The sequence below is a fragment of the Vespa mandarinia genome, chromosome 6 (genome assembly GCF_050613455.1).
Source record: "Vespa mandarinia isolate Hongniang chromosome 6, ASM5061345v1, whole genome shotgun sequence".
In the NCBI taxonomy this organism is placed as follows: Eukaryota; Metazoa; Arthropoda; class Insecta; order Hymenoptera; family Vespidae; genus Vespa; species Vespa mandarinia.
In genome coordinates, this window is record NC_140815.1 from 6622501 (window position 1) to 6635000 (window position 12500).

Consider the following 12500-nt stretch of genomic DNA (forward strand, 5'->3'; position numbering starts at 1 on the left):
CCGATTAAATATAACGTCGTAGCAGATTGTAGTAAAAAATTAATTAAAAAGAAATGATATTACTTCAGGATAGCAAACCTTTCCGATTAGCATGATGAATGGCATTTGGCTGAATGATATCGTCGAAACCAATTCTCTTATATTTTTTCTTTTCTTTTCTTCTTTTTTTTTTTTTTTTTTTGATTCATGAACGAGAATCATCGAGAAAAAAATGTGCGGTACATGTTTTTACGATTTTTTTTTCTTTCTTTTTTTACTTTTTTTTTTTTTACTTTTTTTTGTTTTGTGTTTTTTTTTCTTTCCATTTTTTTTCCATTAACGCCCATACGTCAATTATCGTTCGTATCACATTTTCGAAGTCTTTGGGAATAATATTCGCATTTAATTAAAAATAACCCTCACCTATGTTTTTTCGTCAGGCGGAAGCGTATATAACCGGTAATACAAAAGTCAGAATGAATTCTACTTAACATATGTATTTATATGTGCACTCGAGCATTTATAATTTACAAACATTCAGCGATGAATATTCGTTCATCGCTTTTACTCTTGTGCAACGTATATTACGTATACGTATAATAAGTATTGGATACAAATTGATCTCTACGTTCGATTATACGATTATAAAATATCCTCATTTGTTACGCGTGAATAATCGTTTTAAAAAGTACACCGGAACGTGATTATTACTTATCTCGATGTGCCATGTAAAAATTAAAGAAATACTTTCGATAATTCGAAAATTCAATAAAATTTTCGTAAAAGAGATTTTCTCGTTGAAAATTATTATAGTCGGATTATGTAATACGACATATATACGACTTCCTCTTACATTTTCTACAAAATAAATTATTCATCGTTAAAGACTTTCATAATTTTCATTCGCCAATATTATATATATATATATATATATATATATATATATATATATATAAATACGTACAACTTTACTTATATCTACAATGCAATATATACAATTATATATTAATCATTGAAAAAAGATTCAAAAAGGAAATCTTTCTAACTTTTTCCCTCGCGTTCAATGATATTCTCCGATATGCAAATTAAAAAGGTCAAGTGTCTCAAGATCGATAGGAAGAATAGTTGAGGTTTCATGGGACAATTTAATGTTACCTTTACGATAAACGTCACGCGAGATTCCTTAAAAAAGACAGTGAAATGATAAAGAATATTATTGAATTTAATTTAAATATGTATTTCTCGTGACACGAATTTAACCCCAGTCAGATTTAATGATATACGCCTAGAAGAAATTCATTGTACAATTTGTTTTACTTACTATACAGTCACAGAGTTAGAAACCCTTTCAATCGAGTATTCCGGATCGATTCATTGACGATGTTATACACGCTTATGAACCCTTCGCATTCCCCGACTTCCCTGGCACAATAACCTAAAAGTCAAGACAATGTAATAAATGTCGATACAAATGAGGTTTCGCACGATACCAATTCACCGATGGCAAGCAATGCCTATGTATATGTATTTATGCGCTTACGACGGCCTTCGTAGTTGGTGAATAATACGATTGTTACAAAAGATCCAGCAATGACAACAGGAGCAAACGTTCAGCGGCTAAACAAAAGAAAACTGAGCACTAGCATACTATACGATACTAAAATGAGAAAGAGAGTCGTGCTTTCGTGGATAAGAGCTAGGGATAGACTAGTCACTCCGACGAATATCACGTATTATTTATACATCTAAATTAAATTTTGTGCCTTAACGTTACCACGAATTCAGCGTCACAATTAAAAATCGAATTACGACATCGATAAAATGCAGCGATATTACACACCCGGTTAAAGACCAATTTCTTACAGATCGGATTAACAAAAAAAAAAAAAAAAAAATAAAAAAAATAAAAAAAAAATAAAAAAAAAATAAAAAAATAAAAAAATAAAAAAAAATAATAATAACAAAAAGAAACGAAATAGGTCTAAAAAGGTTCGAATGTAGGTCAATCTCTCTCGTAATATGCGAAATCACTTATATCACTAAACGCTCGCCTAGAACGTATAGGGCGAGGTCATTCATCGCACAGAGTGTTTGTATTCTGGCAAAGCTTCGAAGGATCGTTAACCTTTCAATTTCACGACCCTTCCTCGTTCACCTTGACGTCAATGTTACCGTCTGCGCACGGTTTCCAAGGTCAACGCTACTCGAAGTTATTAACGAACATGACGGCAGTGGCACACGTGTGAGCCGACGTCCTCATATTTCGGCGTAACGTCTGAGTTCTTCGATAAACTCTTTGCTTAATATCACGCGACTCAAAGCACTCGAAGGACCGTGCGAACTATGACTGTCATGAGAAGAGGATCCATGGGAGGAAGATCCATGAGAAGATGATCCATGCGACGATCCGTTGCTTTGATGTTGCTGTTGCTGTTGTTGCAATTGATGACTGGCGCCATGTTGTTGTTGTTGTTGAGATCCAGCAGTGCCGACCGAATTCAAGGACTGATGACTGCTAAGACTCGGCTGATGATTCGAGGAAACTGCATGAACCGTAGTTTGAACTGACGTCGTATTGCCAAAAATACCCGACTGGGGATGCCTTGAGTGTATAGTCGATCTGCGACAATAGAAATCATTCAACTGTTGTTGTTGTTGTTGCTGCTGCTGCTGTTGCTGCTGCTGCTGTTGTTGTGGCTGTGATTTTTGTCGCACTTTGTTTCTAGTCGCCACAGCGTTGACATTCGTCGACTGAAGGGTATTGCTCCTAGTAGTGGCCGCTACAGCAGCGACGGCAGTAGTAGTCGTGGTAGTGGCCGTATTTATGGCTGTAGTGTTGATGGTGGTAGTGGTAGCCGTAGTGATGGTTTTGCTACCTGAAGAAGCTGGCGTTCTTAGACCAGTAACGGACGTTCGCGGCGGAGGAAAGTAATCGTCGTTGATCTTTTCCGAGGGTGGCTTCGGTAATCTACGCCGTAACCAAGCATGCCTGAGTGCCATTCTGGGTGTCATCCTTAGTTTTGGATCCCACTCGAGGCAACCCCTTATGAAATCGATGAACATGAGATCGTCACAGCCTTTCAATGCCCGTTTCCATTCTCTCGAACCCGGTGGGCCACGGAGTTTTCCTCTCCTCGATAGGCCACCACCAAAACGTGCCGTACCGTCTGATAGCGTCGTCACCGTACAGTACCTCGGATAACCTTTCGAACTGATGAAATTTCGACGGCGCTTTGCATTTTCTAGCAAGTAGGCTGGCGGCATACCTAGGAGTTCGATTATGCACGCCAGTTGATCCGCCTCATCTTCACCCGGCAACAGCGGGATCCCAGTGAATAGTTCTGCGAGAATGCAGCCTAGACTCCACATGTCGATCGGCATGCCGTATCCAGCACCAAGGATCACCTCCGGGGCCCGGTAGAAGCGGCTTTGTATATACGTGTAGACGCGCCGGTTCTCGTAGCAACTCGAGCCAAAGTCTATCACCTGGACATACGAGTGGGCAGTGGTTATTAATAAAGTACACTCCCATAACGATCGCATCGTATGCTTCGTTATTGGACGCTAGCTCATATAAGATATATTACTAGGACACGATCATTATTTTCTTTAGATTATTTTATTATTTTTCTGCGAACTCTTCCTGTGAATATGTTCCGCCATATTCACCGTTCACGCGATCGCGATAAAGAATTTTCTCTATGTTCTTTTATTTATTAAAAACCGGATTTTCGTGATAAAATATCTCTGAGAATGAAGACATCGTATAATTTTACGAAACGTATCTATATATATGTATATATATATATATATATATATATATATATGTATGTATATATATATATATATATATATATATGTATATATATATATATATATATATATATATATATTTTTAATTTTTATGAAAAAAGATGTATATCTAATACAATTCATTATTTGCGAACGTTTGATAACAAAGAATACATTTTTATTGTAAGTTAAATATTGAAATTTCAATCTAATGATAATACGTTAATTTCAAGACGTTGCTTTAGATTTTCTCGTTTACTGACCTAGTTTAATATTTTAAGCAACGACGTTTCTTCAAGCATAGTTAAGACTTAAACATTGGACATTATCCAGAATTATACTCGGTCATCTCTTTATTAGCCCGTCACGTCCCTTATGCATTTATGCATCTATCGCATTAATTGTAAGCTATCAGATGTGATGGATAAAACAAAACAAAAAAAAAAAAATAAGAAGAAAAAAGGGGAAGAAAAAAGAAAAAAGAAAGAACTTAAAAACGCGTATCGTGGCTTAAAATAGAATAAAAATGTCTCAAGTTATATCGCAAATTGGCAAAAAATCAACGTGTTCTACTAAAACATTTTACAAATGCTAATTGTAATAATTAATAACGATTCGAGCAGTCCATCTTTGTTTTCTGACAAGAATACACGCGTCCGTTTGATCGAGGATGCGTAATCGTAAAAAAAAAAAAAAAAACCAATATGTTCAAATCGATTTTAAAAATGTATGTACTATCCTCTACAGTATATTTTTATGGGATAGGATTTTTATTGCCACTTCCCTTGGAATAACATGAATGTTAGTTAGAAAATATATGTCCCTACGATGTGCAAGTCTATTTGTCTGGATAATAATAGCTTATCTGTGACATAGTTTTAACGATTAAATTTCTCAATATCACTTTTACAATATACCTATATAATGTTTATGTGTACAATGACCGCAAGATTAATACTGAAACATTGTTGCGTTCAGTAAGGTATTAATTTCATGAAGGTTTTCCAACTCTATTTACCGCATGAATGCATTTCACCGTACTAATTATGAATTCGCAACTTCATCCAAGGGAGGGAAGAGGGGTAATACGCGATAGGAATTATTATTATTATTATTATTATTATTATTATTATCACCGAATAAACCTTAACGATTTTAACTTTCGGTGTTGGGTTCAATCGTACTGTATGTTAGTGACTTTTCACAAAAGGGATCAGGATTCATCAAGTTGCCAACAATTTATATTTTTTATGATGTTTCCTATAATATAAAACATGAACGATGCGAGGAAAAGGGAAAGAAAGGGATTGAAAATATTTAACTTGCAGTTTCCCTTTCGTCACGGTACGAGAATAGAGATAAAAAAAAAAAAAAAAAAAAAAAAAAAAAAAAAAAAAAAAAAAAAAAAGAAAAAAGAAAAAAGGTCATTCCCTTAATTGGAGCGGGTGTTTCGCTTCGAAGGTAACAGGTGGTACTTATACAGACGGTCGCACTTGGCCGTGCGAAACTAATGCCGAGCTCAAAGAGACTCGGTAAAGTGTCTTTTTAGTCGATGTTAAAAAAAAAAAAAAAACACTCTGCTAATTCTTCGAATAATTTATATAAAAACAATGAAATTTAAAAACAAAAAAATTTACTAAAAACAATGACAAACAAAATTGTGAGATCTCATTTGTATATCACGTACTTATATGTGTATATATATATATATATATATACACGATCATTACATCGTTTATATATATTTTATTAGATGTTTGTAGTAATATTTGTTAGAAATAATTTTTTGTCAAGATAATTAGCAATTGTAATGATTAAAATAGAAAATAATAAATGATTGTTGATTTTACAATTTTTAATTTTCTCTCAATCTGTCAGTCTCTCTCTCTCTCTCTCTCTCTCTCTCTTTCTCTCTCTCTCTTTCACTCTTTCAATTTCTTTTTTTGTCTTTTACAAGAATCGATGCACGTAAATAGAAATCAAACGGTATATAAAATACTTTACAGCGTAACATCCATCGAGTCAGGAATGATACATTCAAATCAGCTGTCACCTGAAAATATATACGCCGAACAAAAACGTAAAATCGGTTTTATGAAAAATAACAAAGCTGCCAATCAAAACGAGGCCCGGTCTTTGCTTTTGATGGCTTCGTGTCGTGTTGTACGAATGCATTATATACCTGTTGTACATGGATCTCTTTCATTGATCTCGTGAAATAATACTCGATAACGAACCTTGACCTTATCCAAAGATTTTCTGTTAATTCGTTTTCTTTTTTTCTTTCTTTTTTATTTTTTCCCTTTCTTTTTTTTTCTTTTTTTTTTTTTTTACGCACGAAGCAAAGATTTTTTATATACATTGAAAACTTTCATTCAGAATAATCGAACACAATTATCCATATTATTTCCTTTTAAACAAACTTTACAAAGTTATTTTATAACGGCTTAATTTCGGCACGTAAAAAGAAAGGTGTTAGGGGTGAAAAAAAAAAGAAAAATAAGAACGAACGAACGTACAAACAAATTTCAATATATTCGCGTCGTGATAAATAATAAGTAGAAATATTAGAATTATATTCGACATAATCATAGTAGATTTTACGAAACGAGAAACGTTCGATTCCATTGCATCATTTTGATCTGTAAATATGTAAATTGTTGATACATAATACAGTGATATTATGCAACAATGACAAACGGTAATAGTGTTTGTACAGTTATAACTTATGTCGATATTACGTACTTCGTCGACGATAATATCGACGATTTTGTAATAGTTCCTTTTCTTTTCTTTTATTCTTTTTTCTCTTTCTTTCCAAGGACAACGAGGAAGTGGCTCATCGATAAAAGTAGTAAAACTAATCGATGTCATCTTATCGTCGCGCTCGTTGCTTCGTATCGTTGGGGAAAGAAGAAAGAAAAAAAAAAAAAAGAGAAAGAAGAAGTTTCACACCCAACGATATCCAACGTTGTATAGTTTCTCCCCCTTTACGATTTCTTTCGTACCAAAAAGATAATAATCCTAAGGAGTACTAACATTGAGTCATCGTCGTCGAAATGGAAGGATAGTTTGTTGGTTGGTCTATGAGTCGGTGCCATTGTCCCTAAGTGACCCCCTCACCCTACACCTTTCATCCGTTCCGTAACGATCGATAGTGCTTTTAGGAAGCTTCGTATAGAGAGAGAGAGAGAGAGAGAGGCAACGTCCACGTTAATATCCATGGGAGTTTCTCACGCGTTTTATTCTTTCTCTTCTTTCAAACAATCACGAAAAATTTATAAACAAAAATCGACAAACGAGACGAACAAAATTTTCATTGTATTTAATATACAATAATCATATACGATAATACGAATAAATACTACATAACTATACATATGTAATGTACTAATGGAAAAAGTGGATATATAAATGGAAAATGTTCCATATATATATATATATATACTAAGCTAGTACTAGATAGACAGAAAATGTTACTCGCAAGTAGGCCATCACGAATTACACGCAGCTACGGTAAGTGCACGTTTTACGAGCATACTGAAAGTTTGCTGTTCGGTGGAAGAAAGAGAGAGAGAGAGAGAGAGAGAGAGAGAAAGAGAGCCGATGCATCTAACCCGGGGGTCGGAAAGTCGAGTCTCAAGGTCGACCGATGCATCTGACCGGAAATACTTCAGCTGCCTCCTTTCGTTAATACATACTTCCATCTTTAACACTTACATACGAAATAATCCCCGTCGATCCCATGCTTATATGAGAAAGAACGAAACGAATTTTTTTTTTTTTTTATTTTATTTTCTCTCTTTCTCTTTCTCTTTCTCTCTCTCTTTCTCTCTCTCTCTCTCTTTCTCTCTCTCTCTCTCTCTGATAGCAATCTTTTCACCCTTTCGTGAGAAATAAAAGACCAAAAATGTACAACGATAAAACAATCAATAAGCTAAATAGCCATTAAATCGACTAAATTTAAACTATAGAGAAACTATAAACTATAGAGAAATAAAGGCGGAGAAAGTAGAAGAAAAAGGGAAAAATAGAGAAAAAGACGGACATGAATAGAAAAAAAAAAAAGGAAAAAAAAAACAAATGAAAATTCGATTTTTCATTGGAACAAAAAACACTATTGTTATGAACAATGTAACGAAGGATAAAGATGAAATGGTAAAAGGAAAGTAGAAGGAAATGAGAAAAAAAGGTTGAGAAAAAAAAAAAGAAAAAAGGAAAAAAAGAAGAACTTTAAATAACATTTTTGTATAGGACGTAACGACCGAACGTGTATTCGTTGCTATAGTAGATTTCTTTTGAACAAACCAACGTAAATCGGTCGTCTATTTCTAGCGAATATAAAATCGAAATATTAATATTTATATACATGTATATATATATATATATATATATATATATATATATATATATACATATATATATAAAACGAAGCGACCAACACAATTCTGCTCTTGACATCCATAACGCCGATATAATAAAATACACGGATTTTCTCTGTCGACTATGACGTCCTCCTTTTTCCACCCCCTATCTTTTATCTCACTTTTACAAACACAAACATACACACAGAGAGAAAGAGAGAGAGAAAGAGAGAGAGAGAGAGACGCACGCACACGACACGTGAACGCGCATCCGCACGCTCACTCAGTCACGCTCTTTCTCGTTTCCACCAGAGGCTTATTGCGCGTGTTTCCTTCGAACGTCCTCTTTCTTTCTTTCTTTAATCAAACGCGCTGTCGACATTTTTTCTCGTCGACGCCCGGCAACCCTGGGGCGATATGTATTTAAAAAAAAAAAAAAAAAAAAAAGAAGAAGAAAAAGAGAGGGGTGAAAAAGAAAAATGAAAAACGAAGGGAGAACAAAAAAAAAGATTACCTGGCTCGCTTTGTCAGATAATTAGAACAAGCTATGTTACCTTCCAAACGATTTCTCTTTCTTTCTATCTATCTCTTTCTATTTCTCTCTCTCTCTCTCTCTCTCTCTCTCTCTCTCTCTCTCTCTCTCTCTCTCTCTCTCTCTCTTTCTCTCTGTCTTTATCGCAGGACGTCCTTTACAGAAAGACCGATGGAAATGGTGCAAAGCCAAAGTGGTAACTACTGTTCGAAATTCCAATATTTATTCAACGAAAACACCGACAGTTTAAACATCTTATAATCATATATTGGCTATTAATTTTTCCAATGATAAGAGATCATTTCCCTCGACATTTATTTAACTTTAATGGATGACAATTTGAACTACGTTCAATATTTACTACGTGATTTCGTCCTTTTGACATCGCGTTTCCCTTTCTTGGATCTCTTTCCTTTCTCCGATTTTACGATAAAATTCACGATGAACTTTTAGAATGATCGATCGTACATATATATATACTGTATATACATATGTATATACTGTATATACTGTATATACTGTATATACTGTATATACTCTACACTGATCGCAATCTATATATGATAATAATAGTAACATTAATGATAATAATAATGATGATGATAATAATAATTGTTCATCAAATTAATTTCGATGGAATATTATTAGATTAATATTAATCTCCAATTAAATCCTTGCAAATACAATGATAATTTATTGATGAATTAGATCATTCGTAATAAGATTTCAAGATACCAACATATATCATTCAATCTATACCTTTTTCAAATATTCACGATACACGGAACACCTTCGATCAGTTTTCTCGTTTCTAAACCTACGTAACATTAATTCTTTAAAATGTATGATACCCGATAAGTTTGAAATTAACAAATTATCGATATAATTTTGTTAACAACATAAAATATAATTAGAGAGAAATAAAAAGAAAAAGAAAAAGAAACATATATATATATATATATATATATATATATATATATATAAATTTAATGAAAGTTAAATTTGAAAGTTTCCTTTCATCTTAACGGACTATTTCTGTTAACAAGTTGAAAGCCAACAATAGACTTTGTGTTTTCATTTACATCGTAAATCGAGCTTACCGCACGATTCCCTTTCTCATCGGGACAAGAAAAGCCCTGCGGCAGGTAGATATTTTCCTGCATCTCTTCTTCCCATCATCGTCCTCAATGCGGCGAGTAATTTCGAAAAAATTCTAAATGAATTCGTGTTCCGGTCGATCGTGCGCGGTCATCGCCGTGTTTTACTCGATTGCTATCGTACGGAAGATAGAGAAGAAAAGAGAAAGAAAGAAAGAAGGAAGGAAAGAAAGAAAGAGAGAAAAAAAGGAAAGTGAATGAAAGAGAGATAGAGATAGAGATGGATATAGAGATAGTGATAGAGATAGAAATAGAGAGATATAGAGAGAAAGAGAAAGAAAGAACTTTAGCAGTTTATCGCTCCGTCGCTTCGTATACTCCGTCGAAAAGGTTGGAAAGCTAGCTTCAATTAATTTTCAATTACATCTAGCCATAATTTAACTCCTCTATTTCCGTTGGTCACGCGACGCTGCACTTGACGCACGATCAGTTTCTCTACATCATCATTGAGCCGGAGAAAGAAGAGGGAAGATCATCGAACAACAACCGAACAATAAAGATAAAGAAAAATACAAACAGATAGATCAGACCAGACTAGACCAGACCAGATCAAGCCAAGCCAAACCAGATCAGATCAGACCAGAGCAAACAGAGAAAGATATAATAATAAGAGAGTGAGAGAAAGAGTACAGATTTTCAGGATAAATTGGACTTCAAAGCCTTTAATTTCGTTGTCTCTAATGTCCGAGTTACATAATTTCAACAACATCACCGAACACGTTTAAATACTAAATCACTGAGAGATACCGTGGGGTATATTTCTTTCGTAAACTTTACGAATACGTAACTAAATGGGACAAAAGGCACGTGTTGTCTTTCCATGTATTTTAAAAAGAACCGTTTCATAATTAAAATCTCTTAGAGGTCGAAAAACGGATGGAACAGAACGAAACTAAACGAAATAAATCAAAACAAGACAGAGAAAAAAAAAAGAAAGAAAGCAAAGAGAACGAAAAAGGCCATGTAATAAGAGAAAAATACAGGTCGCTAAAGTTTTTTCTAACGATGACGACGACGACGACGACGACAACGACGTTAAATAGAAATAATTCAAGTTTAAAATGGAATATGAAAGTAACACGATGGGAACGATCGGTATTAAGTGATATTTTTGGAATCCTTGAGATTGAAAATTTAATGAAACCAACGAAGGGGTTTGCGACATATGAAACGAGTTATCGACTAAACGAGTCCGACGTAACCTACGAGCTTTTTCATGAATAATGCACCATTATAACGAGAATATAAGACAAATAAACCATCTTCTCTTCTTGGCTTCATGCCAATCGATACAATGTACCCAGCCCGAGGAACGAGTTTTATCTTTTATCGGAATGAATGACGGAACACCGTCGAGCTTCTTCTTCCACTCGAGAGGTTCGATTAAAAATATGTCTCAACTAATGCGCGATGACCAATCTCTTACTGCTTTTTATATAGGAAATATATATATATATATATATATATATATATACATATAAATATATATATATACATATATGTATTATATATATATATATTTTCTTTTTTATACGTACAGTTTCGGTCAAAAGTTTCTAAACAATATTAATAATCAATTCGATTAATTCTATTTCGAGACTCTCTGGGCTAATGTTTTTATTGCTTCCTTTTACTGTTAAAAAAAAAAAGAAAAAGAAAAAAAAAATTCTTTTACTCTGATCACGTCGACAACAAACTTTACGAACTTTTATACGATTTAAAGGAAAAAGAAAGGAACAAAAATTAATTTTAGAAAGCAAGAGAGTAATTGATGATTCTTTTTTTTCTTTTTGTGTGTTTCTTTTCTTTTTTCTTTTCTTTTTCCTTCTTCTTTTTTTTCTTTTTTTTTCCTTTTTTTTTTTTTTTTTTTTTTTTTAATCACCTAAGAAACTTTTCAGTACTTTCGACCAACTCTCTCTATAAATTTTTCATGGGCATACGCACGTCCGTTTCGTATAGCATTTATATTGTTAGAACGATGTCGTCCCAAAGAAAAAAAACTCAAGTCGAACTTGACTCGATGTTATCGCAATCTCGACTTGCGCGACTCGATCCGGAGGTTGCTTTTAATGCACATGAGAAAGAGAGAGAGAGAGAGAGAGAGAGAGAGAGAGAGAGAGAAGGAGGGCACTTAAAGTTTATATACATTGGTGTAAACGCGTCTTCCATTACACGGCACTTGGAATCTACAAAGAAAAAAAAAATTAACACACACACACGGAGAGAGAGAGAGAGAGAGAGAGAGAGAGAGAAAAAAAGAGAGAGAGAGAGAGAGAGGGAGAAAGAGAGAAAGAGAAAGGGGAGGGGGTGATTCTTTTCCCTCGAGTAGAAACCGGTCCATACTTTCTGTGTGTATATGTGTGTGTGTGTTTGTCTCACGCGGAAGTAACAACGGTCCTGCTATCTGTATATACACTAACGTTTCATCTCTATCATGTGTGTCCATGGTCGTGTATTAAACTGGCCAACGCAAAGTTTCGAATGACTTGATATTATCCATCGACACCTTCCTCTTCCTTTAAGAAAGTCGACTAGATGACATATATATATATATATATATATATATATATATATATACCTATGATATTAGATAAAGAAATACTTATCAAATATGTTTATTTATTACTTATCTACGTTAAATTTATTTATTTATATATCTACTTTTGTAAGTTAACT

The 12500-nt window shown here is 33.9% G+C and overlaps 1 protein-coding gene across 1 annotated transcript in view; it reads right to left on the reverse strand.

Moving 5' to 3' along the window:
• Positions 1-1932: 1932 nt before the first annotated feature.
• The window catches only part of LOC118441016 (uncharacterized), a 20574-nt gene continuing 10006 nt past the window's right edge, over positions 1933-12500 (reverse strand). Inside the window, exon 2 of the mRNA XM_035864861.2 lies at positions 1933-3465. Within this exon, the coding sequence (XP_035720754.1) occupies positions 2236-3465 (1230 nt within the window). The 3' untranslated portion in view covers positions 1933-2235. The remainder of the gene's footprint in view (positions 3466-12500) is intronic.